The sequence below is a fragment of the Fusarium mangiferae genome (assembly GCF_900044065.1).
Source record: "Fusarium mangiferae strain MRC7560 genome assembly, contig: FMAN_scaffold013, whole genome shotgun sequence".
NCBI lineage: Eukaryota > Fungi > Ascomycota > Sordariomycetes > Hypocreales > Nectriaceae > Fusarium > Fusarium mangiferae.
In genome coordinates, this window is record NW_024573933.1 from 244,102 (window position 1) to 271,617 (window position 27,516).

At 47.8% G+C, this 27,516-nt stretch overlaps 12 protein-coding genes across 12 annotated transcripts; 8 read left to right on the forward strand and 4 right to left on the reverse strand.

Annotated features, from left to right (window-relative positions):
- Positions 1-254: 254 nt before the first annotated feature.
- Positions 255-1,148, forward strand: FMAN_00077 (uncharacterized protein; the record flags this gene model as incomplete). Its single annotated transcript, XM_041821883.1, has 3 exons — positions 255-399; positions 451-986; positions 1,038-1,148. 3 exons carry the CDS (start codon positions 255-257, stop codon positions 1,146-1,148), a joined length of 792 nt encoding a protein of 263 aa, XP_041687619.1.
- A 445-nt stretch (positions 1,149-1,593) lies between these two features.
- Positions 1,594-4,603, reverse strand: FMAN_00078 (uncharacterized protein; the record flags this gene model as incomplete). Its single annotated transcript, XM_041821884.1, has 3 exons — positions 1,594-4,072; positions 4,120-4,423; positions 4,495-4,603. 3 exons carry the CDS (start codon positions 4,601-4,603, stop codon positions 1,594-1,596), a joined length of 2,892 nt encoding a protein of 963 aa, XP_041687620.1.
- A 605-nt stretch (positions 4,604-5,208) lies between these two features.
- Positions 5,209-7,514, forward strand: FMAN_00079 (uncharacterized protein; the record flags this gene model as incomplete). Its single annotated transcript, XM_041821885.1, has 3 exons — positions 5,209-5,623; positions 5,680-6,231; positions 6,268-7,514. The coding sequence occupies 3 exons, from the start codon at positions 5,209-5,211 to the stop codon at positions 7,512-7,514; spliced, it is 2,214 nt and encodes a 737-aa protein (XP_041687621.1).
- A 506-nt stretch (positions 7,515-8,020) lies between these two features.
- FMAN_00080 (related to 2`-hydroxyisoflavone reductase) lies at positions 8,021-9,252 on the reverse strand (the record flags this gene model as incomplete). The annotated part of the gene is made up of 6 exons (XM_041821886.1): positions 8,021-8,292; positions 8,342-8,633; positions 8,686-8,782; positions 8,836-9,047; positions 9,099-9,169; positions 9,219-9,252. The coding sequence occupies 6 exons, from the start codon at positions 9,250-9,252 to the stop codon at positions 8,021-8,023; spliced, it is 978 nt and encodes a 325-aa protein (XP_041687622.1).
- Positions 9,253-9,643: 391 nt separating this feature from the next.
- Positions 9,644-10,692, forward strand: FMAN_00081 (uncharacterized protein; the record flags this gene model as incomplete). Its single annotated transcript, XM_041821887.1, has 2 exons — positions 9,644-9,676; positions 9,727-10,692. 2 exons carry the CDS (start codon positions 9,644-9,646, stop codon positions 10,690-10,692), a joined length of 999 nt encoding a protein of 332 aa, XP_041687623.1.
- A 199-nt stretch (positions 10,693-10,891) lies between these two features.
- Positions 10,892-12,060, reverse strand: FMAN_00082 (uncharacterized protein; the record flags this gene model as incomplete). The annotated part of the gene is made up of 3 exons (XM_041821888.1): positions 10,892-11,175; positions 11,242-11,508; positions 11,565-12,060. 3 exons carry the CDS (start codon positions 12,058-12,060, stop codon positions 10,892-10,894), a joined length of 1,047 nt encoding a protein of 348 aa, XP_041687624.1.
- Positions 12,061-12,570: 510 nt separating this feature from the next.
- On the forward strand, positions 12,571-14,247 carry FMAN_00083 (uncharacterized protein; the record flags this gene model as incomplete). The annotated part of the gene is made up of 5 exons (XM_041821890.1): positions 12,571-12,669; positions 12,720-12,952; positions 13,010-13,278; positions 13,338-13,980; positions 14,052-14,247. The coding sequence occupies 5 exons, from the start codon at positions 12,571-12,573 to the stop codon at positions 14,245-14,247; spliced, it is 1,440 nt and encodes a 479-aa protein (XP_041687625.1).
- Positions 14,248-14,707: 460 nt separating this feature from the next.
- Positions 14,708-17,286, forward strand: FMAN_00084 (uncharacterized protein; the record flags this gene model as incomplete). The annotated part of the gene is made up of 4 exons (XM_041821891.1): positions 14,708-14,963; positions 15,051-15,570; positions 15,627-16,519; positions 16,577-17,286. The coding sequence occupies 4 exons, from the start codon at positions 14,708-14,710 to the stop codon at positions 17,284-17,286; spliced, it is 2,379 nt and encodes a 792-aa protein (XP_041687626.1).
- Positions 17,287-17,700: 414 nt separating this feature from the next.
- Positions 17,701-18,525, forward strand: FMAN_00085 (uncharacterized protein; the record flags this gene model as incomplete). Its single annotated transcript, XM_041821892.1, has 1 exon — positions 17,701-18,525. The coding sequence occupies one exon, from the start codon at positions 17,701-17,703 to the stop codon at positions 18,523-18,525; it is 825 nt and encodes a 274-aa protein (XP_041687627.1).
- Positions 18,526-20,068: 1,543 nt separating this feature from the next.
- FMAN_00086 (uncharacterized protein) lies at positions 20,069-23,188 on the forward strand (the record flags this gene model as incomplete). The annotated part of the gene is made up of 8 exons (XM_041821893.1): positions 20,069-20,233; positions 20,292-20,328; positions 20,383-20,509; positions 21,914-22,325; positions 22,397-22,428; positions 22,470-22,541; positions 22,603-22,747; positions 22,799-23,188. 8 exons carry the CDS (start codon positions 20,069-20,071, stop codon positions 23,186-23,188), a joined length of 1,380 nt encoding a protein of 459 aa, XP_041687628.1.
- Positions 23,189-24,016: 828 nt separating this feature from the next.
- On the forward strand, positions 24,017-26,365 carry FMAN_00087 (uncharacterized protein; the record flags this gene model as incomplete). The annotated part of the gene is made up of 2 exons (XM_041821894.1): positions 24,017-24,228; positions 24,277-26,365. 2 exons carry the CDS (start codon positions 24,017-24,019, stop codon positions 26,363-26,365), a joined length of 2,301 nt encoding a protein of 766 aa, XP_041687629.1.
- An 84-nt stretch (positions 26,366-26,449) lies between these two features.
- Positions 26,450-27,509, reverse strand: FMAN_00088 (uncharacterized protein; the record flags this gene model as incomplete). The annotated part of the gene is made up of 2 exons (XM_041821895.1): positions 26,450-26,503; positions 26,562-27,509. 2 exons carry the CDS (start codon positions 27,507-27,509, stop codon positions 26,450-26,452), a joined length of 1,002 nt encoding a protein of 333 aa, XP_041687630.1.
- Positions 27,510-27,516: the final 7 nt, after the last annotated feature.

A 27,516-nucleotide genomic window follows, 5' to 3' on the forward strand; every position in this document is an offset into this window, starting at 1 on the left:
CAATCAGTGGTGTTGAGGGTGTAGCTAGGTCTTCGGTGTTCTCGGGATGGGACGGATAATTGACCGGAATGCAATTTCCTGTTTTGCGCTGGACATGGGAAGGACTTGTGATTTAAGCTTAGCTGAGAACAATTGGCCTGTGCTATTGGGATCGTGCAGCTATATAGCCTTGGTCCTCCTTCCATCTATCTCCTCTCATCAACTCACAGCTTCATCCCTCAAGTCATCCAATCGTTAGACTTCACTCGTTCAAAATGCATTCTCTCGCTGCCTACACTCTTTTGGCTTCTGCCTCTCTTGCTGTCGCCATTGATCCCCGCTTCGAATTCCCCGACACTGTCCCCCTCGTCAAGCGTCAGCAGCCCGGTACCCCTCAGTACGCCTGCCACGAAGACTGCGGTAAGTAACCACCACAATCACCCCCAAGTATTATTTACTGACAGACTCTAGGTCTCTTGATCACCCTCGCTCGCGATGACAGTGACTACTGTGACAGCGATGAGTGGAATGAGCGCTACGGCCGCTGCATGTCATGCGCCAACACGTACGACATCTGGAAGTACTACGGCAGCGGCGTAGGCAGAGTTGCTCAGTCGTGCGGTCTTACTCCCAAGCCCAGCCCCTCTGGCTCCTCTGGTGCTGCTTCTACTACCGCTGAGGAGAAGCCTTCTTCCACTGCTGCTGAGGCCAAGCCCTCGACTACTGCTGTCGAGAAGCCTGCTACCACTGAGGTCGAGGAGGCCGAGACTACCAAAGCTGAGGAGCAGGCTACTGCTACTGAGGAAGCTGATGTGGAGACTACCTCTGAGCATGAGCGTGAGGAGACGGAGCATGCTCACACTTCTACTGAGGCTGGGCACTCTGAGGCTCATGAGCATACTACTCTTGCTACTCACGCTGCTGAGACAACTCATGCTGCCAATCCTACCAAGACTCATGAGGCTGGCCACACTTCTGTTGATGAGATTGGAACTGTTGGTGTTACTGTAAGGAATCATTCATCCTACATTCCTGTATAAGTTACTCACGATTTCTAGGCTACATCGACCCCTCTCCCCTCGACCGTCATCGTCAACGGCGCTGCCAAGCAGGTTGGTTTCTCCACTGCTATGGTCGTCGTAGCCTTGGCCATGTGCGGTCTCTACTAGGCAATTAATTCCTAAAAGTATTGGGGAGGTATTCTGTGACGGGTGGAAATGAGTGCATGAGTAATGGGCTTATGCTGTGAGAGGATTTAGGTGTCTTCACTTCTATATATAATTTTAATTGACTATTTAATACACACCAGCCGAGCACTTTGCAACATTTTCCAAAAGGATGCATGTGAATGCCCTGAGTATATGAACTGGACTCTAATGAGGAAGTTGATGATTGTATATCGCTTATTGACCGGACTTGCAAACACGATACCTTGTTGAGACTTATGGTTTAGGGCCCCCATAATGTGATAAAAACATAGTCTTGTTCTGGACATGTATTTAGATAGCTCGGTGCAGTGCTCTAGTAGGATTAATAGTCCCTTATCAATAGCGGGTTGTATGTTTTGTTGTATTTCATCTCCTGGACTGAGTAAATGGGCAAAGCCTATACCTATTACTTAACTATTGGAACCCCTGACTCTCTTTTGAGATTTTTCAGAAGGGGTAAAAAGTCTGTAGGTACAAAGTGAAGAAGCAGTTCCCGAGCAGAGCTGCCATGGGGAAATTGATATCTAAATTTCCGTGACACAAGGAATTTCTTTCTCTTAAAGAAAAGTGTGTCTGTTTTAGGATACTGACTGTCATGACATACCCTTTTCTCGACTTTAATATCCTTGAGGTAGAACCTACGAGGAGAGGCAGAAGTCTTTCCAATAGTCCAGCTCAAAACAAGATCGAGATCCGCATTGTTTTCAATAAATGTGCTAATAATTGACCATATTGTGCTCTCTTCAAAGACACAGAGGGAATTGGAAGCAGCTTTTGCAATAAAGTAGAATAGAAATCGAGTCCATGGTGATATAGAGCATGAGAATGAAGGATGGGTATACCAAAAGTTGGGGCCGAATTCGTCGCCAAGAAGAACGTGCAATGAGTCCGCTGGTGATAGATGGTGTAAGATTTCTTCAGGCAATGAGACAATGGCTATAGCGATAGCTCGAAAACACTCGTTGTTTAGCCAGACCGAGCTATTGTGTATCGCCCAATGTAAATATTGTAGACAGCCTTGTTCACAGCTCTGGAAAAACACCATGGGAATTTGTTCCCTGGCCCTAGGCATATAGTTTGGGCTGCTGTGGAAATCTAGGAATATGTCTCCGAATTCTTTAGTTTGACGATGAAGCAGCGCTTCGTCTAATAAACCCAAAACTTGTAGCATTGAGTCGTTGTGTGTATGTTCAATCTGAGACAGTAATTCTCCTATCACAAGTGACATGCCAACGCGAGAAAGTCGGTAACAATTGACTTGTTTAATAAAGCACTTGGTTATCATTATCTGAGAGTCAACTCGAGACTGGAGGGATTTCTGGCACGGACGAGTGTTTAGGTATTCGTATATTGATCGATGAGAGAATGCCAACCAGTCCGATGCTGTGTTTTCGTGGAAGCGGCCCCCAGGAATCACATCTACCATGCCGCGGAAAAGCAATGGGACCCGCTTTCGAAAATTGTCGACAAGAGCTTGTGATTCTGGTGTCAGGTCGTCCCGCCATGGTGTGTCATCAGAAGTTCCTTGATAATCATCAGGATTTGATGTTAAGCCCCTCAAGAGAGAATGGTGATAAATGGTGAATAGGCGCGAAAAGTTCCATTTTGTTGTCTCAACAAGGGCATTCAACATGGCCCAAGCTTCTGGTCTGTCGACATTGTGCAGAATCCTGTCGTAAAACTCTTCCAAATCTTTCGGAAAAGCATCAAGAACTTCATAGAGGGCGCCTAGGGAGACTTCGGAGTAAAGTTCTAGTTCCAGCTCCCGCAATACCAGCTTGACCCAGATGAAAACACCTTTAGCCATGTTGACGAACCTGCTGACGAACCTTTCACTCTCAATTGGGCCAAAAGTTTTGAGGTGGCGGTCGTCAGATAGATATTTGTCAATCATTCTCCGAATGTCTTGTTCTGTAGTGAGATGAATTCTCAGCCTTGGGAATTTATCAAAATAGGTCGTCCAGGGTGGGTACTCGCGACTGGAAACGCAGATTTTGATCCCTTGATGGCTTGCCCATTTCTCTAGCTGGATCGCCAGACGGCGGTCAGGGAAGTTTTCTTCATGGAATTCGTCCAACCCATCAATAAAAAAGCAATACTGATAGCTTCGAGTCGAGTATGTAATTGGCTTTTGTAGAGCGTCCTCTATCTTCTCTGGACTAATTTCAAGATGCTGTTGTGACATTGAGGGCTCCTCACTTAATGTATCCCGAAGATCCTCAATGACCTGGTGAATGAGCTCTCTGTGTTCGCTCAAGATGGTATGCAGCAGAGTCCTGTAAATACCATCCGTGTTCTTCTGCTCCGCTGATCCGAGGTTCCACAGAAACACTGAAGCCATAACGATACTGTTTCCATTGCGTGCCCACTTACCCAGCTGTGATCTAGTCTCCGGATGATTGGGAAGAAAATTCATCAATGTCGATTTGCCACTTCCAGGTTTCCCAGTGATGTGAAAGATGCCCTCTCCCCTTTCGAGCCAGCTTCTGAAGGATTGCTTGAGATGCCGGTGTGAAGGAGGTACCGTTTCATCCTTGATCATCCATTCGAAAGTCGCTTCTGCTAGCTCAATATTTCCAATTTCATGACGCCTCGTTTGGAAATCCTGAAAAGCGATGGCCTTTAGAATTTGATCGCATTTATTCTCTTCGATTGAAGGGTGGGATGCTTCGAAGCGTTTTTGAAACTCAATGATATGCTCAATCTGTCTTGGTTGGTTGTCAACCACTTGATCAAGTTTGAGTTCAACAGATTCAACCTGGTCGATGAGGTAATCAGATTTCTTGGAAATATTCTGGAGAGTATTGCGGATATTTTCGATGTCGGTCGAGCTTTTTTCACAGTATTTGACGAATGTGGCGTCGATCTTTTTGAGGATATCGGATCTACGTTTCATCAGTGGATGTGCTGCTATTTACTGTGTATTTCTCACCTCGAAACCAATGTCAGGTGAATGCTGAGCTGCCCAGTGCACGTGTCGAATGCCTTTCTTAGCCCTTCTGCTTCAGGCTTGTCCCATAGTATGCGTAGCGTGATCTTGATAGTCTTCTTGGCAAATAAGCGACCGGTGATCTTTTTCACCGACAATGGTGATTTGTGGCCAATTTGCGATTTTGGTCCTATTTGATATCTGTCCAAGAGAAGGAATAGCCGCTTCCTAACGTCTTGGCACTGCTCGGCAACTTCCAACATGCTTTGTTCCTCGGGGGAAAGTCGAGTTTGGCTTTTGCACTTCTCTATTAAGTGGCGATGCTAGGGTCCAACTTAGAAACAACGTCTCTCAGCCGTTTGTGTTCGTCGAGTTCACCAGTCGCACTATCGTGCAGTTTTCGAGCGATTGAAACCATCTTGGCAATCGTTTCAACGAAGGTAACAGCCGCGGATGTGGTGCCAACGATACTAGCGGCGGCTTCCATGGTAGAGATTGATGATACTGTGAAGCTTTCGATTGATGTAGAGGGTAATGCAGGTTGAGAAATCTGGATCGCCTTTGTAGGAATTCAATTTCAGCTTCTAGCCTGATTGTGGCCTGATCTTGCAAGGGGGTTGAAACCTTGATTATCATTGGAGGTGGCTAGCTCTGCCCTGACGAGGTGCAGGTCACGCTGTGTCACCATTGAGGGGTTTGCCATGCAACCAACCGGTGGAAGACTGCGTCGCCATTTGACCAACGCTTAAGCTTTTCAGATTGCGTAACTTGTATTGTTTATTTGACCCTAAATTGGCAAAAGAATGTATAGTTGAAGAGAATATTTAGTAACGCCGTTCTAGGGAAAACAGAGCGAGAGTGTGAACAATCACAGCCCAAGTCCTTTTTATTGGCCATGTTCAGCAGCAACTTGAAGGTGGGGTGCATAAAGAGGCAACAAGGCAGACACAACACGAGACTTGCAGAGGCCAGCCATATTGATCCACGTGGATTATGTATTTCAGAGATCAAATGAGAGGTAGATATAAGGTCTCCGAACGTCAAAGCCAAGTTACGTCTTGTTCTCACCTTTTGGGCAGCGAATCTGGCGAAATGGCAACTGCACACCACCCTCGGAAGCTATGTGCTCCATGCAGCGCCTTGACGTTTACCATGCTTCGAGACGGCTACGCTCATCCATTGACATATAAGGACACCATCAAATCCGGGGAAACATGCGCATTATGTCGACTGATGATTTGCTCAACTGGCAAGCTTTCAGCCAATCTAGACTCCTATAAGATGCACTATCAATATCATTCTTTGGCTCCCAGATTACCCGAGCTACCAGCAGTCTCCAGGGAAGAAATGATAATCTCGGGGCTATCGCCACTCATCGAAAGGTTGAAACCATTGGCCGAGTTGCACTGGGGCACGAACCAATATATTGGTGACCTGGAGAATAGCTGGGAGGCCAAAAAGGGAAACTTCAACGATGGTGAGACCATTCAGATTACAGCTCCAGCAGGTAAGTAGTTTTTCCGATTGTACTTTGATAGATTCAGCATTCTTACGTATGAGTAGACTCGTTGTATGGAGCCCATGGCTTTGTGCCGCTTACCGATGTCGAACCAGCATCATCTAAAAGAAACTACAGAGTGCTTCGAAAATGGCTCTCTACCTGTATGGCCAGCCATCAAGGGTGTCGTTTATCACACTCCATGACAGAAAAGTCAGCCCAGGAAATCACGGTGCTACCGACTAGAGTCATCGATATAGGCGATCTCAAAGAGCACCGGTCTAAGCCGCGGCTTTTTATATCGAACAAGGCATCAGGACAGTACATTGCTCTGAGCCATCGTTGGAGCAAATCAATTGTCACAAAACTGAAGGGTGAAAACCTCAGCCAATACCAGAACGAGCTCCCACTGAATGATATGCCGCCAACATTTCAGGACGCTATAGAAGTGACACGCCAACTTGGTTTCCGTTATCTTTGGATTGACTCGCTCTGCATCATACAAGACGACGAGTCTGATTGGTCGAAAGAGTCCCGTATGATGGGGAGTATCTTTGAAGAGGCTAGTTGCACTATCGCTGCTGTCGATTCCGTGGACGACAATGAGGTCGACCACGGTTTGTTCTTACCACGAGACACTGATCCTCTTTCAGTCAAACTCACAATTCCCTACAAGAAAGAACCTCTCAGCAAGCTATCCCAACGAGTATTCAAGACCCATGCGGCAGTCTATGTCTGGAAGATGCGATGGTTAAGGGAAATACCAACCATGAAAACTTGCGACAAAAACACTATCACAATTCGTCCACGCATTGTGTCGTCCTGGAGACGTATTCCACGGTCCAACTGGCATCAGAGGGGCTGGGTATTGCAGGAAAGGTGCCTCTCTCGACGGCTGATATATTATACAAAGAACAAGCTCTCCTGGTCTTGCTTTACCCAAAGTGGCGAGGAGGAGGGCGGTGATCCCCAAGAGGCTGACAGGATCCCTCTGATTCCGCTGCGGAGAGAAAGTGACGAATCACTATCCGACATTTGGCAGGGTATCGTTTCAGATTACCAAGGCTGCCAGCTGACGTTTAGCAAAGACAGGCTGGCCGCTGTTGCTGGTATTTCTGCTAGGTTAGAAGCCCAGTTTCAGTGCAAGATCTACGCAGGAATCCTGTTCCACTCACCTGGCGACGCCGCGGAGAATTTGCTCTGGTATGCCAGTAAGGCACCTCTGCGGACCTTTAACGAGTTTCACGCGCCATCATGGGCCTGGGCTGCTTTTGATGGCGAGATATCGTTCTTCATGCCAACGCCACGTGGAACTAGCGAGCTTTTGATAGACAGGCTAGACTTCAAGATTCGTAATCAGTGCGAGTCGGTGGACCTATCAAAAGATTGCAAAGGAACTTGTGTGTCTGGGAGTGTTTCTTTTGAAGGTCCGGCCGGAAAACTTACTCGGGGAGGCAAGCTGAAGGATTTAAAAATTGCGGGAGGTCCAGACGATCCAATTAACGAAAGAGAGATCCTGGCTAAGATCCTAGGCCATTCTCTTGTGCCAGGTATCGCCATACCGCGGTTTGACGAATTGGGAAACATGGTTCGAATGCCATATAACCTGCCAGTACCAGATCACACAGAGATACTGGAGGATGAATGCGGCTGCATCATCGGATTTTTCATACCGGACCTTGAGGAAGAGCTTGAGCAAGCCACAGGTGAGCAACAGATGATATGTGTGGGCGTAAAGCGCTATCAGGACCAGTATGGGCAACAGAGCGACACTATTGAGATCATCGGACTCCGTGAGATATGTCATTCTCCGATGATGTTTCAGAGGTTAGGAAAAGGCAGAGTCATGTGCAACGCATGGTTGCGAAGATCCAGGCGATTTCTATTCGAAGTGTGTTGATATCTATAATGTCTAAGTTGTTATCTAGGTGTGTTATTTACAGTTGAGACTTATGGCTGAGAGCTTAAATCTGTAGAGAGAACTTAAGAACTTTTTGCAACTACGTCTGGTCGATTTAGGAAATCTACAATAAATAAAAGCTTTCCTGTGACTCCTTGCCATTTAAAAGCTACTGAAGATGTTAGAAAGTAACTCCATTGAACTCAGCGTATTGTACAACATGCTGTCACCTCCCTTACACCATTCATATGCTAGGTGGACTCCCATGGCGCTGAAGAAACAATCCACTAGGATTTGCATATTGGTGTGGTGGTGCCTGATTGGAAAAGCCAAGTTAGACAAGTTGTATTTAGACACTTATTTACCATTGAATGGAGATTAACATATAATTATTAGACGTGTAAGACCCAGGGTGTTGCCATCGTTTCTCTACACCATTCGAGTTCAATAGTAATATTCCATAATCGAACAATTAAACTTTGTCATTGCATAGCAAAGCTGATGTATTAGATTGCCTGATGCTTGCCCTCCCACGTAGACTTTAGCAGTTCGTTAACCTTTGTGAACTTGTAGTCCGGAAAAGTCTGATTCCATTCATCCGAGACAGTCCAAGCTCCGCGGTGGAAAGCAGTCAGAGTCCCGATAACAACCATCTTTGAGAAAGCTTCCACCTGGTCCTGGGGAACCGATGGTAATGGAAGTCGTGGGTAGTTGTCGGTCTTGAGCTCTCCGGCTGCCAGGTCCTCCATCTTGAGCCACTCGATAGCGAATGGCTCTCCTGCCCGAAGTCAGTACCTTTGTTTCTTTCTCTTGGCTGGTATGCTTACCTCGTAGCTCTTCTCCAATGTTTAGAAGCTGACGAATAGAGATACGGTCACCGCTAATACCACCAATCACGGGCCATTCGCCTTCAAAATCGATGGCCTTGGTAACGATGTTGGCAATGTCGTTGACACTTGTATAGGTGATCTCATCGTCGAGGGTACCTTCGACGACTATCGCATGTTTCTTGACAAAATCGACATTGACGACGGTAGTGGTGATGTATTTTGCAGTCTTGTATGGATGGCAAAGGTAATCCATAAAGCCACCGGGCTGGAACAGTGTATACTCGATAACCTGATTGACCAAGTTAGCTCTTGGAATAAAGAGGGGACCCAGGATCTGCAACCTTTTTATCAGAGTTCAAGCTCTTGAGATAATCTCTGATCTCGATCTTGCCGCTGTACCATGACATGACATCGAGTGAGTCTGCGAGTTTGGATCCGCTAAAGTATGGTTAGTTGTAATGACGCTTGTCACTGCTCAATGGAAAACTCACGTTGCCCACTCAGACGGGGCGAATCTCTTGACGCCAGCCTTAACAGCTGCGTCAATAAGTCGCTTCTGGGTCTCATTCCCTGGGTCTAAGTGAACAGCAAGGAAAGAGAGGACGGTTTCAACGCCGCGAAATAAATCAACAAGCTCAGACTTGTTGTCGTAATTGGCTTTCACCCAGGTGACGCCTGGGAGCTCTGGGAATGTCGATGGGTCCTAAGTCTGTCAGTCGTCAGTTCAAACATGGGGGCTATGGCCTAGATGTACCTTCCGGACAAGTGCAGTGATATCGTGCTTTCCAGTAGCGACAAGCCTATCGAGAATCTCTCTAGCGAGCTCTGAAAAAGGTTAATAATTTTAGGAGTCAGATGATAAAGCTAAACATACCGCTAGAAGCCCCTGCAATAGCGATTTTGACCATATTAAATGACTTGTAAGGATAAGTGTGAGATGCTGGGAACTCTGTGATTCTGATGTATTTTTGTGAAGCGGAAAGGTCCTCATTTTATAGACAACTCTCGGCCCTTACCGGAGATCTCTTCATTAGTCAACTTCTGACCCCGGGCAGACATTTTGCCCCGAACACGTAACTTCAGCTTTTTAACCCTTTTGGAGATATTGAGTCGGCCTAAGCTGTCCCCGGCGGTTACGTGATCGGGGTAACCAGTACAATTGCCCACCCAATCAAGGCAAGGCATTTGTGCTTACTACTCCACTTCAGTCTGACAAATTCAATATTCGGACAACAGTCTTGACAGAACATTATATCCTCGGGCCAATGATAGATCAAAAGGTAACCTGTAAACGATAATATGGGTGCTGCAGAGCTTCAAGATGAGTTGACGGTGCGTTTTCCACGAAGCGACTCCATCCAGGCGCTAACTTGGGCTTCTAGCGTCGTCGTGAGCGAGGCAGACGCTCACAGGCAGCTTTTCGCAAGCGGCAAGCTCAGTCAAACCACGCGCTGGCGGATCAAAATGCGCGGCTGAAGCAGGGCATTAAGAGATTACTTGATGCAGCTCAAGGCGATGAACGACCAGAGATGCTTGACATCCTTCGTGAGCTTGCACTTGCTGCAGATATCGAAGCTCCACCAAGCGTCTCCCAGATAGAGACAGCGTGCTCTGGCAACGATACTTCGGATAACGACACTACTACTGCAAACGAAAAGAGTATCCAGAGCTTGTACAGCGACATCCCTCTACCAGTGACTCCCTCGCAATCAACCCAGTATCGTCTGGAGTGCAGCATGTGGCTAGACCCATTACATTACCTACGCGTCTCGTTACCGCCTCAAGACATCTTACCATACCTCGGGGCCGGCGCTGAGACCTTTGCAGGTCTTCTTTTCTGGTCAGTCATGGAGCATTACCAGACAGTCTGCACGCAACACAACGCCAAAACAGTCATCCAAAAAGGTCTGAAGCATTCAAAAGCCACGCAGGATATCAAGCCGTCGTTCATCGAAACCATGGCAAAGGCAAGAGTTGAGTATAAACAAACGGGTTCCATAAGCCAAGCCCATGCTGTTGCTGCTGAAAAGGATCTGGGACTTGTACTGTGCAATCTGATCGAGACAGAGTATCGCTGCACAGGCAAGGATCCAGATCAATGGCTATCGTGCATTGGGATTGAGAAACGGCTAAGGAAGACAATGAGTAATGATTTGTTAGAGAGTTTGAGAAATGCTGCGCTTGGTGATGGAAATGCAGTTTTGCACTATCAGCTGGAGGATGTCAAGTGCAGGCTGTACGACAGCTGTGTCTGTTTTGGAGATGGACCTCGATGGGATGTGAAGATGGTTGATGAGCTATTTGCTCCTGTTATAAGATATCGAGGAGAAAAGAGAATGTTAAAATGAAAAGAGGCTTTTTGGGTAATCACTCTTGATCCAATAATCTTCGTGTTCTTGTTGAGTTGGACAGCTACTTTTGAGCTGCAAAATATTAGTAGTTTAATGCTTCACAGCCAAATTTGCAGTATGCTTTCAAGGCCAGACAAAAGTTCCTAGTTCAATTGATAGATGGTTTATCTCTGGCCTTCTGCACTAGATATGACGACTAAGAATGGCCGTTCGTGGAATCAGTCACAAGGCCATCATCCTTGAACTTATACCTCTCTTCCAAATCCCAGTACTTATTGAATCCAACGCCCTCACAAACTTCGTTGTATGAAAGTATCATAGGTGGCTTTCCAACCGTCATACTCTTCTTGAGTTCTTCCAACGTCTCGCGGATACTCTTGAGCTTCGCAGCGACAAGCGTCCAGGGATAAGCCACAGCACAGAATCCCAGTTCTGCGAGGTCCTTTGCAGACAGATTCTCAGTCTTTCCTCCTTCGATGACTAACACCATAAGTTAGCACGACTCTTATGATTTGAGGAGAACTTCAGCTAAGGGACATAACTTACTGTTTGCAAATGTTGGGATACCAATCTCCTCTACACATCGACGCATAGACTCACGATCGGGAAGGGCCTCGACAAAAACGGCATCGACACCGATCCTCTTGAACTCCTTCGCACGGCTCATGGCTTCTTCCCAGCCATGGATCAGCGCGTCCGTTCTAGCTAGGATGAAAATATCCTTGCCTTGATCACGAGCGTCGCAAGCAGCCTGAATACGGGCATATGCCTCACCACGAGAGACCACAGACTTTCCCTTAGTATGACCGCATCCTAAGACAGTTAGCTTTAGATAATTCTGCTTCAGCAAGGGTTGTCGAAAGATTTACGCTTTGGCCATGTTTGATCCTCAATCATGATTCCAGCTGCGCCAGCATGGGCATAACTCTCCACGGTTCGCTTAACGTTAAGCGGGCTGCCGTAGCCTGTATCTCCATCGGCCATGACAGGCACAGAGACCTGCCTTACAGTTTCCTGAATCTTATCACACACCTCAGACATGGCGATATAACCAGTGTCAGGAAGACCGTAAGCACTAGATACAGCATAGCCAGCGAGGAAGATCATTGGAAAACCCGCTTCTTCACAGAGTCGTGATGAAAGGCCATCGTAGCTGCAGCAGTGAGCGAGAATCTTGGTAGGATCATTGTGGGCTTCCAGCATCATGGTGCGAAGGGCTGAGGCGTGGACAGATGGGATCTTGCCGCGGACGTTCTTCAGAGTGCCAGTTACATCGGCGATCTGTCCGGGCTTGCCAGGTTTTTGCAGGGTTGGGGGGTTAAACTGGAAGGGGTAGGGGGTGCTGTTGACGATGGACTTGGACATTGTGAATGGGAGTGTTTGATGCTGAGATGTTTTGTTTGGATGCTGAGATGGCTGAGGATGAACAGTAGGAAAGAGAACGCTTGGTGAACATTTTATATACATGAAGTCTAGGAATAGGCAAAGGTTCAGCGCCGGTTGTAATCCGGATATGCTCGGAAAGTGACGGATAGTCCTCTATCCGGAGCAGAGCATGCTCCGGATCTAAAGACCCCCCCGGATAGTTCTCAAAGAATCTGGGGTATGCGGGGACCCCGCATCTTGGATCTGGACCCGAGATCAGATGTCCCCCTTTCTGCAAGCTACAAACCTTGAATCCCGGAGACTGACGGGATCTGTCGATGATAGGGTCAAAGCGCTTCAAAAGTGATAGTCCACCTCCCGACTACTAAAACCTGCTGAAATCCTCGAGAAGGATCCATCCCCAACTCCCAATTTATCAAGCTTCGTCTTTATATCTAATTCATCTTTCGCTACACTCTCATGATGAATCACCCAGAGTCTGAGCACAAGATGTCCTTGGGCACAGAGGAACTTGAACATGCAACAGAGCACCAGGAACAGCAACGCGTTGACGTTCCCGAGGAGGCCAACAAGCGTATCAAGAATACAGTAAGCTATTAATCATGTTATACATAAGATATGTACTAACTGGCATCTAGTTTGACCGCCGACTTCTCCCCATCGTCTGCTGCCTGTACATCCTATCCTATCTCGACCGAGGAAATATCGGCAACGCCAAAACCGCTGGCGCAAAAGATGACCTGGGTCTCAGCGACTCTCAGTGGGCATGGGTCCTTAACGCGTTCTATATCTGCTACGTTTGTTTCGAGTGGACCAGCCTTTTCTGGAAGATCCTCCCTGCGAGCAAATACGTCGCGGGGCTTTGCGTTTGGTAAGCAAGTCTCTATATCAGTGACCGCGGTAGGCACTAATGGTGTGTTTCTTGTAGTTGGGGAACGGCAGCCATGTGCGCTGGTGCTGTGCATAACCTTGGTGGACTCATTGCTTGCCGGGCGCTGCTTGGTGTATTTGAGGCTGCTTTTGGGGCTGGTGCACCGTATTTCCTGTCTTTGTTCTACCGTCGTGACGAGCTCGGTTTTCGTGTTTCTCTACTACTTGGAATGTCGCCGTTAGCAAACTGCTTCGCTTCTGCATTGGCTTACGGGATCACCCATATCAGTGGCTCTCTGGAGCCTTGGAGATATCTCTTCATCATCGGTACGTGGCAACATGCTCATAATATTCTGTGCCACAGCGTTCTGACTAGTTTGTTATAGAGGGCGCCCCCACTGTAGCCTTCTCCCTCGTCGCTTGGTTCTTCTTAGCGGATTCCCCAGACAAGGCCAAATACCTATCCGAGAAAGATGCCACCTACGCTATCGAGCGGCTTCAGGTCCGCGATCGCACCAAGAAGACTGGAGTTCGCTGGAACCAGATATTCGCTGGCCTGACCGACTACCAGAATTACATCCATACTGTCATCCATTTTTGCTGCAACTACTCCTTCGCTGGCCTTTCCAACTTTCTCCCGACTATTGTCCGCGATATGGGTTACTCATCCGTCACAGCACAGGGCCTGACTGCACCGCCATACTTTTTAGCTTTCCTTTGCTGCGTGCTGGCAGCTTTGGTGAGCGATAGGTATGGGAAGAGAGGATATGTTGTCGGCGGTAGTGCTTTCATTGGCTTTATTGGCTACCTGATGCTGGTAGTTGTTCAGGATGAGTCTAAGAAGGCAACCCGTTATGCCGCCATCTTTCTGGCGTCGTGTGGAGTCTTTCCAGCGCTCGCCATCAACATCACCTGGCTGCTTAACAATCAAGGAGGAGACTCGAAGAAGGGTGCTGGACTGGCCATTCTGGCTACCTTTGGTCAATGCTCTTCTTTTGTCAGCAGTGTTGTATTTCCCAGTTCTGACGGGTAAGTCTCCCTGTTGCATATTTCGAAACCTCATACTTGGGCGTGCGTACACTAAGACAATGCTTGACCAGGCCTCTCTACCTTCGTGGCACTACCATTGGCTGTGGATTGACCGGACTGATCTCTGTCCTTGCATTGGGCCTGCACTTTGCTTTGGAACGTGAGAACAAGAGAAGGGACCGGGAATATGGCCCCGTCGATTCCGATATGGCTGTTGATGTTACGGAGCTTGGTGACAAGAACAAGAACTTTCGCTACCTCACATAAAATAGCGGTTTGTTCTGATCTTGAAACGGTGGATAATTCTTCCAACAAGTTGGACTACTTGAGTGTGTCCATTCCATAGTCAGTTAGTTATTCTGTTCTATAGCACAAGATTCGGTCTTTGCAACATTACAATCATATGCTCGGTCTTTTGGTCACTGATATAATTTGCACGCTTCGTTTTCAGAGAGTCATCACGTAGTTAGTCTTTATTATCTGTGTTTTTCCCATTCGGAAACCATTTCCCGTGTCTGGCTACGGAAGTCGCCCCAAAGCTATCCGGGACTTAGCCCGTGTTTCCCCCGCACGACGCCAAGCTAGCCCACAGAATTAGTCTATCACCTAAATATTAGCGACATCCGGCGGAGACTTACTTATATCCGTCATCATCCGCCACTTTCCGATTCTCAGGATTCTCGGACAATCGACCCTCAGGCAACTCCCTTCACGCAGAAAAGCACCCATGGACGCTGACGCACAAACCGAGCCCACTTTGCCCGATAGTGATGGTCCCTCTCGCAGACGACGCGTGCGTGACTTCCGCCGGGGTTACCATGCTTGCGAGTTGTGTCGGAAGAAGAAGATCCGCTGCATCGTCGATAAACCTGGCGCGTCATGCTTGAGATGTCAACGAGAGGTCAAAGAATGCGTATTCAGTGATGAGCGCTCTCACCGGAAACGGAACAAAACTGTCGATAGAAGAGGATCATCCGAACAAGGTACGTGTCTATCTCTAGCCTCAGATCTTATGTCCGTCCCTTACCCTTTGCAACCCATTTCCCTAACGTGGTATTGTCTCTGACCAGCTGCGGATTCAGAGCATGGCATTCCCATGGCGAGTACCTCGCCGGCTCAAGCCAATATGAGCCAAGACACATTTACGGAAGAGCCATCACAGATGCTCGACGACAGTAATGATTTGACATTCCCAGACATGTCTATATCGGTCCGTAGTGGACTGCCCGATCACCAGCCGCAAGCTATCATGAACGAAGCTTCACCGTCTATAAGCTCCACCGGACCTGCAGGTGAAATCACTACTACACTTGTTTCAAACGGTAACGACGCACTGCGACTTTTGTACCAGCCTGCGATTGAACACGCGAACAAAGAGGGTGCCTCGCCGAGCAATCAAGGGCCTATGACACGGCATACACTGCATCGTACCGCGGAGACGTCGAGCCCTGGAACAACTGCATCTGCCATGGCATCTAGGCCTAGCCACATTTCCCCCATCTCTCTCAGCCCGTTAACGGTATGGCGGGCTTTCCGGTTTGTCAGAATGGGCTGGTTTACGGCCGAAGAAGCAGTCAATTATGTTGAACTGTAAGTACCATCTTTCCAAATGAAAGCAAGATCATCACTCACTATCTCATTGTCAGATTTCAGCAAAATTTAGCGCCACTATCTCCCGTGTCGAGAGGCTTTGACCTAACCCACGAAAAGCACTACAAGCTAATCACACAGGAGCCTCTCCTCTGCTGTGTCATCCTGATGATATCATCCCGGTACCACGTCTTGAGTGGTCACGGCGGTCTAGCCAGGAGCACCATTGTCCACCACCGATTATGGGAGCACTGTCAGCATCTCGTCATGAGAATCATCTTTGGCCAAGAGAAGCGATCAAAAGCAAAGACAAGAACCCGAGGATCCATCGAAGCTCTGCTGCTGATCATAGAGTGGCACCCGCAAGCGATAAATCTACCGCCGGCTTCAGATGGCTGGGACTCGTCTACATTACTCACCGACTTCGACCCTCGGGATGACCAGTTCGATAATCAAGCAGACACAACTGACGACAACGAAGCTCAGTGGTTAAGAGATGTTATACTACCTGCCAAGACCTCGGATCGTATGTCTTGGATGTTACTAGGCTGCGTGCAGTCTTTGGCTCTTGAGCTTGGTCTCTGCGATGATGGCGAAAGAGGTGACATGTCTGCTAAACCACCAGGATTCAAAGCCCAGCAAACACGATTGCGCGATCTTCTATATATATTTCTAGAGCAGCAGTCGAGTCGACTAGGATGTCCTTCCATGATGCCGACTTCTGTGTCGCGCTTCATGTCAGAGTCTTCCAGAAGAGACGTGCAGGGCGATTCAGCTATAGTGGCAGCATGGCTTGATCTGACTAATCTTACACGCACCATCATCGATGTTCTATGTCCCTCGGCCGCGGGCATTCGAGACATTCTTAGTAGCTCCAGATATATCAACATCATCAAACACTTTCAGAAACAGCTGGCAGGATGGAAGACAACCCACCTCAGCCACGAGAGTACGCCATGCCCTCTCCTTTCCTAGGTCGTTCTGCACTAACGGTTGATCACTTCAGATTTATATTCTCATGCTTACGAAGACTTGACTATTGAATACAACTATCTCCGGGTCTTCATGAATTCATTTGGAATTCAGGCCGCCGTTGATCGAGTTCTTGGTCGAAGACCGCCAAATTCCATCGACACCGACGTTCTTCAGTCATCTATCACTGCAACAGACTACTCCTTTATCAAAGAAGTTATAGACTCATCATGCCAGGCTCTTGAGTCAGTCAGTAGGCTATTTGAGGCTGGTACGCTCCGATACTGCCCCGTTCGAGTATTTCTCCGCATCATTATGGTTTCCATTTTCCTTCTAAAAGCCCTGAGTCTTGGGATCCGAACAACAGATCTGGAGACCTCCCTTGGAATTTTGGAGAGAAGCATCCGAGCTTTGAGAGATAGCAATCTCGACGAGATGCATCTAGCTTCTCGGTATGGAGAGTTGTTGGACATGCATCTGGAGAAGTATAGGCAAAGTCTGGTCCCAACTACGATTCCTCAGGGGATTCGTGCAGTAGACCAAACCTCCCAATGGATTTTTGACACCAGCGTACCGCCAGTAGATGACTCTCTAGGAGATCTGTCGATGCCGGCTGTGGATGACTGGCTTGCGCTGCCATTTGATCCAAGCATGGCTCCATTCGGCTTCGCCACTGATGACCCCGACATAGCCGAGCCAGAAGATAGGTCTTGGGATTTCTTGTGGAGTTTACCGAATGTTTAATATTGTAGCACTCCCAATACGGAACAATTTGAAGTCTTAGCCCGGCGATGCCACGCTTTCGCGTCAACAGATGGGTTGATTCATTTGTCGATTAGTCAACTCAAGACTCAGGCATCATTCATTCAGGAAGAATCAAGGTTCCACAAGCTGACCCACGGCGCACGATTTCACCTAAAAGGGTAAGCTCCAAGTTTGATTCGACCCCACTTAAACCTTGAAGAGGGATCATCGCGCGATCAATAGGAAAAACCAAGAGAAACTGAGAAAAGTATTTAGACTATAACATGCCCTCCCCAAGCCGTAATGCACATGCCAGTCTATCACTCTAAATCAAGACTTAGAAACGTTGCCCAACGTCCCCTCTCAGAAAGCTCCCGCCTGGACCTTCTCAGTGAAGGAATAGCTTCAACCGTTATGTCTAACTATCCCAACTACTATCCACCGCCTGGCCCTCCAGCGGGTGCCAAAACATACCACTCATTACCAATGGATCCTCCGTACTATGAGGCACCCCCTAACGCACCTTCGCCCGGATATCAGCAGCCTATCTATCCGCCGCAACCAGGGTCTTCTGGCATTCAAGGACCACCAAACTACTACCCTCGCGTAGGCTTCACCAGACTCCCCGCCAAGTTCCACGTTTGGAATGTCATGACGAGCGGCGGCACAAGTTGTCTCGAACTGGGCCCTCAGCTCAAAGGCCCGGTAGCCTACTCTGCAAAGATGTTCTCTAGCAGCAGACTCAAGATCAAGCAAGGTCCATATGCATCTGAGAATCTGCCCATTTGCACTATAGAGAGTCGACACATGTTTAGCAGCAAGAGCACCATTACATTTGACGGCTTTCAGGCGAATTTCGTGGAGACTAGTATGTTTAATGACGGCGCAACCTGGCCATTTGACGTTGAGGTCAATGGTTCTTCCCAGCGATGGCAGTGGAGGAGGAAGAAGACACAAAAACAATCAACGGTGAGGCAGATAGTTGAAGCGTTTTCCGACAGTGACTTTGGAAGCTGGGAACTTGTCTCCGTTTTAGGACAGGGCTGGCCTATTGCCACCTTCGAGGCTACTGGAGGAAACACTTTTAAGGATAACGCGGCACTTGGTGTATTTGAGTTCCACGGTCCGGCAGCCATCGGCCAGTTGGGTGACATTTTTGTAAATGTTTCTATCGCTATACTGCTCCGCATTATATCGCAACATTACATTAGTAGGATTGCGGCGTTGGCAGGCTCATAGTCAGTCGGTGTCTGGTTAGTCAGTGAGGCGATAGCTTCAGAACCATTACATTAGTCCGTAGCTCAACAAAAAGCGCTATTTTTCTATATTGACCTTTGACTGTACTTAGGAGGCTACGCGATGACTTTGTTATTCTGATTCATACCATGCAGCATCCTATGATTGGATTTTCTTTGCGAACTCTTGATGCACTGATGAGATTTTGTCTCAGCCAAGCTTGGTACGTCTGGTATATATAGTAGGGGTTCAGATACGAACCGATAGAGCTGAATAGATTTCATCCGATCAAAACGAACCCTACTGTCCACAAATATCAGTTGCTCAATAACCGCCCTACAAGCCCAAAGGTCATCTTAGGATTTCTGTTAACTGTGCTCAATCTTGCTGACTTATTTGTCCTATATACCGTTATGCCTATAGAGCGGGCAGCGACCAGCATATGGTACAGTCCCATCTGGTCGTCACCCATGAATGAACCAGAGATGGAGAAGGAGTCGGAATCTTTTACTAGGCATCCCAAATGGCCTTGAGTTTGTGCAGGGATGTATGCAAGGTTCTGGTTGGCAATTCACAATTTTAGGTTCAGCACGGTCCAGCCAGCATCCAACTCCAACGGGTAAGGATCCAGGGTTCAACCAAATGCAGGACCAATACGAGCTCTCAACCAGGTGAGCACCAATAGCATCGAATTATTGTGCCTTCTCCTCATCCTTCCTTTCCCCTTCACTTTCCACGCTACGGAGTATATATCCCCAAATTACCTAATTGCAACCATTCTCGCAATCTACGTCTTTGAACCCAGTACCCCCATTTGAAGCCAATCGGGCTATGGGTGATATCTTGTAAAAATGGTCACGGGACAAGTGGTAGATAGGAAGTTAAGCACTTCATCAAAACCTCCTTGGACAACATCATACCGAGGGATCAAGAATTCCTACCTTTTTCCCGCTGGCAGGCAGGACCAAAGGGAGGTATCTGTGCTCTGAACTTTGTAATTTGAAATACCTAATGATGCCGTCAATAAGAAAACTCAGGGGTATCAATGAATTGACAGGGAAACCCTTTCTAGTTCTATACGGCCGGCCCGAGATGTGGGGCTCAGGGCTCAGCTGCTTGACCGGGAATCCTTGGTCTGAGAAACGAAACGAACGCCAATCTGTTAAGCTAGCAGACGCCTACTTGCCTAACACAGTTGACACAGGATAGAAGGTTTTAATTTAGCAGGTGAAGGATTCTAGAATTAAAATTCTCTCACACCATCCTATGCGAAAAGTCCACGCCGAATGTTTCAGCCACAGGGGTACCGGTCTGCAGCGTCTGTACACCACTACACTTTTAGGTGTCCAAAAACACAGAGGCATTTAATTCTACTCCAGCCCATTTCTAAATGAGGTGCTGACTGCAGAAACTCTGTCGGACGCCACCAAGACGTCTTTTATATAAATTTAAAGAATTATGTCGCGGGCTCATACGACTCGGTGCAGACTCTGCGTGCTCTCACCACCAAAAATACCTTGATGTTTCAACACGTAACTACTACACCATGTGGTTTGTTGCAAACGTTGCTATTGTGGCTGAAAATCATGCCCTCGTTATCTGTGGGTTCTTGTTGACGGCACTATCTGTTTTGTGTGTCACCCTAAGAACCATCACCCGCATGGTATTGGCTTTCATGAGATTAGAAGACTGGCTTGCTATTATCGCTACTGTAAGTAGGCATCTAGCACGTTTCGTCACCTCATTAATTTTGACCAATGCCTTCTCAGTTTGGATCAGTCGGATTTCTTACGGCATCCATGTTTAGTAACTACAAATAGCCCGTTTTTCTGCCAAAGACAAGACTGACACCCGTGCTAGGCGTGAGCTTAGGACTTGGAGATGTGGTCCCACCCGCTAGGCTACAGCAATTTCTCCAGGTTCGCCTCGCTACAATCGCTGCTTACAACTTCACGCAGCTTACCGTTAAATTCTCGACATTGGTCCAGTATAAAAGAATTTTCACTTTGCCGCTCGCTCAACGTATCTTCATCGCTCTCATATGCTGGCTTTCCGTATATGCACTACCCTGCCTTATTTTGCCGTTGGTCTCGTGCTGGCCTGTTGCCAAGCTTTGGAATCAGACCTTACCTGGACGATGCATCAATCAGGGGATCTTACAATATACGTTGGCTATTATCAATATTCTGAACGACTTGGCCATTCTTATCGCACCTTGGCCCTTTCTGAAAGCTTTACAGATCTCGTCAAAGGCAAGAATTGCCCTTATTAGTATTTTCGGATGCGGAGGCTTGTAAGTACCCCTTGTCTGGTTGAATCATATCGCCCTGTGTTCTGATATCATGTAGTGTATGCTTAGTTGCAATGTTGAGGCTCTACGCGATTTATGGATTTTCTTCCGCAACTAGTCAACAAAAGACACGTTAGTCAGCATTCTGAAACTGGTCACGGTCACTGAGCTGACATTCACTTCACCATCAGAGGTTGAGGGCGTTAATCTTGTCATTTGGTCAGGCGTCGAGATCAACGTGGCTATCATATGTACATCGTTGCCCGCATTGAAATTGCTAGCAAGGAGGGCATTTTCAAGACACGACACGCTCACCGGGTCTTCTGAAATGGTACCGCTAGGCCGCTTACCCTCCAGCGGTTTCCAATGAATTGCATGCCAACAAACCCGCGTCAACAGGTGCGTGGGAGTAGGAGATAGAAGCAAGATGAATGTGATGACAGTCCTGGGCAGCAATGACTATGATGAAAGGGGTGTAGGAGACTATCTTGTAAGAATTTGTTACCGAGCTGGGATTTACAACACCAGGGGGAAACAGGCCAAAAGGTTAGTGAAGCGCATGCAATAGGATAGAATAGAGTGAGGGTTATTATCACGCCTAGAAGAACGAATCTAGGGCCAGTATCTATGCTAAACTATTTGTGTTTCTCTGCCATCACCCTTCACCACCTTGTGAAGCCCGATGTCGTTTTGCCATAATTCTCCCCTATGAAGAGTTCTTTCTTACCACGCACTGTTGGTGCGATGCTAGAGGGGGGATTTGCTGAAGGTCACGCAACTACACAAAAGCTGCAGAGACACCATCGGCTCCTTAACAGCAGTTTTAGAGAAGGAGCTCTAGGGTGTTTGCCTTCTCTAACAACCCTTTTTCCGGATCTCATGGCATTACCCCAGAACCAGAACGCCTTAGATAATGAGTTGATGTCCGAACTTCTTGACTTTTACAGAAATCAGAAACAGACTCCCTGGTAGAGCCAAAACATGTACCCTAGTAGCGGGACGAAAAGCGTCCTTCTGGTTCTGTTTCTTCACACCCAGGACTGAGAACATTTCGATGGTTCAGCACGAGCTATCCTAACCGTTGTCTCACCCATAACTCAGACGCTCACCTCTACCAAGGAAACTGTCACAATCACCCAGAAGGTGCAGGCGGCAAATCCAAACACTAGCGCAGGCAAAAGCGTTTCATGAGCTCTGCCAGAATATTGGCCTTCAGGGTCCACCCCTTGCAATCATTGAACCAGAAGAAGTCAAAGGAGATTTGGGTATAAGTGACCTCTTCCCCCAGGAAGAGTATGAGGCTGTTGATCCCGACAATGGGGTCACGAACGAGAGAATTGGTTGTTTTGTGCGAGATGTCAAGTCTGCGGAAAAAACCGCTGAAAGGTTGGGCATCATCGAAAAGACGAGTACCGTTATCAATGTAACACTGAATGTCTCGGCTTGTATCTGTATCAGATTCCTGACCAAGAAGGAGTTTGAGCAAAATCAGCCTACAGGAATCGAAGTACTGGTATGCCCTGACTTCTTCTCCTTCTATGTATCGGGATCAGCTTTTTCGTTGCTAACCGGTATCTTGTATAGGACAAATTGGAGAAGTGGCGAACAGCGCTTAAGTATTCACATGAATTGCTGAAACCGTGCTGATGATGGCCAGTGTCGAGTCTGCTGTCGTCCCGGTTGTCGGCAATGTGGTAGGAGTGCTATGCATCATCATCAACTTTATGGAGTAGGGTTCACGCATGACAAGGCAACGCTTGAGACTTTGGCTAACCCATTGACAACTATAGGCTATTTGTACACCATAGTCTTCCCGAAGATGCACAACAGTATCTAGACAACAACAAGGACGGCTACATATCAAGCCTGCCCCAAAAGCCGGACCCTACCTACACCTATGCAGTAGCTCCTACTCGATTCAGCTCCTCTGGTCATGTGACTCTTACATTCTCTGTTACGAACACCGTACTTAGAGCCCAGAGTTAGACAACAGTCAACTCCATATTCTTCCAATTCTCCGTTGGATCGGTCGAAGCAAACTTACTAACTGCACCCGCTCTTGCCAACGAGGCCACAAATACTGCGGCCAGAGACCCAATCACACATGCCATCACGAGCGGCGGTGATGAATTTTTGATCAGCGGACCGCCTGCGGTTGCAGATGGCGGTAGTAGTATATCCGTCAATGATCAAGCCAAGATTAGTGCTGGGTCAGGTATTGCAGCTACGGGCTTGACCTTTATCATCACTGGTACAGGTTATGGCGTTGCTGGGGTAGCGCAGGTGATTGTTAATGAGAGTACCAACAACAGGCCGGATCAAAGGGTGTTGCCTTCGATATATTTACAAGAGACTTTACGACTTGGCAAGGTGTAGATAGATGGCGAGGAAAGTTCAGGAAGATATAGTGGTAGTATTTTTGAGACTGGAGCTAGGTGATAATTTACAAGAAACGTACGAGACTGCATCCGTTTAGATCTAGGGCTTCCAGATGACAAAAAGATCCATTTGTTTCCGCATCCAGAACAATCTTGATTGTAAAGGCTTCGACCTCAAAGAATTCATAACCTCACGTGATTTCCAGGCCGTAGAGGGAACATAAAAGCGGCATGATGAGTTGAATATGCCTCAATATGAGGAAACAGAGGAGCCAATATGAGACTTCTGAGCTTAAAATAGGGCCGAGTTCCCAACGGTTTCCTGTATATTAGCCGTGACCCTTTGCATTTCTCACGTCCAAGCGCACCAATATTTAACTTCTGGTAATTTCCATAAGCTTTTAACCCTGATGAACATGGCCAATACATTCAACACCTGCTGATCGTGACCTCATACTTCAATGTATTATGCTTTTAATAAAGGCTTTGCTATTAGGCTATTTATTGTGTTACATCAATCCGTATTCTGCCTGAAACTACACAGTTTCTCCCCGCATCCCCGCGGCTCCCCGCACTCAGTGATAATATCCGATGGCTTCGACTGCGGTTAGACAATTGCCGATCGTGCCATATGCCGCCCTGAGAGCACTGCGTCATTGAGTCTTTATTTGCTCGGCTATGGTGAGCCGCAAATGAGCATATGCAGGACTCCGCAGTAACCGGACAATAGCAAGGCATGAACTGATCAAGAGAGAAGTATAAAAGCGGACTGTGAGAACAGGAGTTTTCAGTCGGACAAGGTTGTTTCTTCAGGCCCAGTAACACCATGTTGCTTAATCTTCAGGTCGCTGCTAGCGCTTTATCTATTTCTCTTTTGGGCGGATTGGTCGAAGCTGCTACGCCTTATACACTTCCTGACTGTACCAAGGGACCTCTGAGCAAGAATGGAATCTGCGATACCTCTTTATCTCCTTCCAAAAGAGCTGCCGCTTTGGTTGCTGCTCTGACGCCTGAAGAGAAGGTGGGCAATTTGGTTAGGTAAGCTTCCTTCGTAATTTTGTGTGATATGTTTCTGACTTTCAGTAGCAATTCAACTGGTGCACCAAGAATCGGACTTCCAAGATACAACTGGTGGAACGAAGCCCTCCATGGTCTTGCCGGATCTCCAGGTGGCCGCTTTGCCGATACTCCTCCCTACAATGCCGCCACGTCATTCCCCATGCCTCTTCTCATGGCCGCTGCTTTCGACGATGACCTGATCCACGATATCGGCAGCGTCGTCGGCACCGAAGCCCGTGCGTTCACTAACGGTGGCTGGCGCGGAGCTGACTTCTGGACTCCTAATGTCAATCCCTTCAAAGATCCACGCTGGGGTCGCGGCTCCGAAACTCCCGGTGAAGACGCTCTTCACGTCAGCCGCTATGCTCGGTACATCGTTAGAGGTCTTGAAGGCGATAAGGAGCAGCGTCGTATTGTTGCGACATGCAAGCATTACGCGGGGAATGACTTTGAGGACTGGGGAGGTTTCACGCGCCATGACTTTGATGCCAAGATTACTCCACAAGATCTGTCTGAGTACTACGTCAGACCATTCCAGGAGTGCACTCGTGACGCAAAGGTTGGCTCTATCATGTGCGCTTACAATGCCGTGAATGGTATCCCCGCGTGTGCAAACTCTTATCTCCAGGAGACGATTCTCAGAGGGCACTGGAACTGGACGCGCGATAACAACTGGATCACCAGTGATTGCGGTGCCATGCAAGATATCTGGCAGAATCACAAATATGTTAAGACCAACGCTGAAGGTGCCCAGGTGGCTTTTGAGAACGGCATGGATTCTAGCTGTGAGTATACTACAACCAGCGACGTCTCCGACTCCTACAAGCAAGGTCTCTTGACCGAGAAACTCATGGATCGTTCGTTGAAACGTCTTTTCGAAGGGCTTGTTCATACTGGTTTCTTTGACGGTGCCAAAGCGCAATGGAACTCGCTCAGCTTTGCGGATGTCAACACCAAGGAGGCTCAGGACCTCGCACTCAGATCTGCTGTTGAGGGTGCAGTTCTTCTTAAGAACGACGGTACTCTACCTCTGAAGCTCAAGAAGAAGGACAGTGTTGCGATGATCGGATTCTGGGCAAACGATACGTCTAAGCTCCAGGGCGGATACAGTGGTCGTGCTCCTTTCCTTCACAGCCCGCTGTACGCAGCTGAGAAACTTGGTCTTGACACCAACGTGGCTTGGGGCCCGACACTGCAGAACAGCTCGTCTCAAGATAACTGGACTACCAATGCTGTAGCTGCGGCGAAGAAGTCTGATTACATTCTCTACTTTGGTGGTCTTGACGCCTCAGCTGCTGGCGAGGACAGAGATCGAGAGAACCTTGACTGGCCTGAAAGTCAACTGACTCTCCTTCATAAACTCTCTAGTCTCGGTAAACCATTGGTTGTTATTCAGCTGGGTGATCAAGTCGATGACACTGCTCTTCTGAAGAACAAGAAGATCAACAGTATTCTTTGGGTCAACTACCCTGGTCAGGACGGCGGCACTGCAGTCATGGATTTGCTCACCGGGCGTAAGAGCCCAGCTGGTCGACTCCCTGTCACGCAATATCCCAGTAAATACACTGAGCAGATTGGCATGACTGATATGGACCTGCGACCTACCAAGTCATTGCCTGGAAGGACTTATCGCTGGTACTCAACTCCAGTTCTGCCCTACGGTTTTGGCCTCCACTACACCACCTTCAAAGCCAAGTTCAAGGCCAACAAGTTGACCTTCGACATCCAGAAACTTCTCAAGGGCTGCAGTGCTCAATACTCCGATACATGTGTTCTGCCCCCCATCCAACTCAGCGTCACGAACACTGGTCGCATTACATCTGACTTTGTTTCTCTTGTCTTTATCAAGAGTGAAGTTGGGCCGAAGCCATACCCGCTCAAGACACTTACGGCTTATGGTCGCTTACACGATGTTGCGCCGGCTTCTACCAAGGATATCTCACTTGAGTGGACGCTGGATAACATTGCGCGCAGGGGAGAGAATGGTGATTTGGTTGTTTATCCTGGGACTTACACTCTATTGTTGGACGAGCCTACGCAAGCCAAGGTCCAGGTTACGTTGACTGGAAAGAAGGCAACTTTGGATAAGTGGCCTCAGGATCCCAAGTCTTCCTGATTTCAGCTAGGATACTAAGGATTGGAGAGAATTGTGTGGTCTTGTAAATATTCTGTCTATAGCTTAAATTCAAGGTTCCGTCTTTCATGTCCATAGTAACAAGTTTCGCTCCTTATCCACGGCATTGATAAACGTGTACTATAGATATTGTCAGTAAAATTGGGCATACGCTGAAGCTGGGTTGTCTTAGACGCACCTCCATGAATCTGGGCATACCATATACCCTATCGCCTATCCAATTATCTTCATTGCTCACTGGCCTTAAGCCCATCTCCTCTAGCGAATACCACCACTCCAACCAGGATCGAAGGTCGTTTGGAACCGTAACGCCTTCTGGTGCTTGCTTAAGATGCATCTCGACCAACAACTGACCAAAAGGTAACGTCGCATTGCCGTTTTTCCTCTGCTCTTTAACGAAATCGACCAGCGATGTCAGAACATCAAACTCTGCACCTTCAATGTCCATCTTGATGAGATCAACATAAGAATGCCCATTCATCTTCATCAGATCCTGTATCGAAAACACAGGCGGTCTAGCCTTGCCGTCCGATACCTTTCCGATCATGGCCTTTTGAAATTTGGCTCGCGACCAAATCCACTCAGGAACTTGCTGCGCCCACTTATCAACGGTGCCATCATATCCCCATATCCGAGCATTTGTGCGCTGGAGCAGCTCTGCCTCAAAAGATGAATCCACACTCACACCAAAGGAGTAGACGATGAATTCCCTTGCCTTGTTTGAGTCTGAGGACGGGCCAGGACATTCCTTCTCATAACGCGACATGCCGCAGATTATCTTGCCACCATCGCTGATTGACCCAACGCGTTCAAGATCGTGAGGACAGAAGAAGCTGGGGCGAGCAAAATCCCAGACGTTGAAGGGGTTCATATATCCGTCGGGAAAGGTTTTATCGTAGCCGACTACTTCGACCATCTCCTCGCGAGCTTTGATAGAGCGTTTCCATAGCTTTTCGGCGTGTGCAAGTCTTGAGTTTAGATGAGGATCGTTACTGAAGACATCCGCATGATTCTGCAATGATCTTGATCTTGAGAAGTGAGGAGATGATCTCGTGAATAGTACAGTACAGAGCAGTATCGTCGCGAAGATGAAGGTGATTGTGACCAGTTTGTGAGACGCGGCCATGATAACG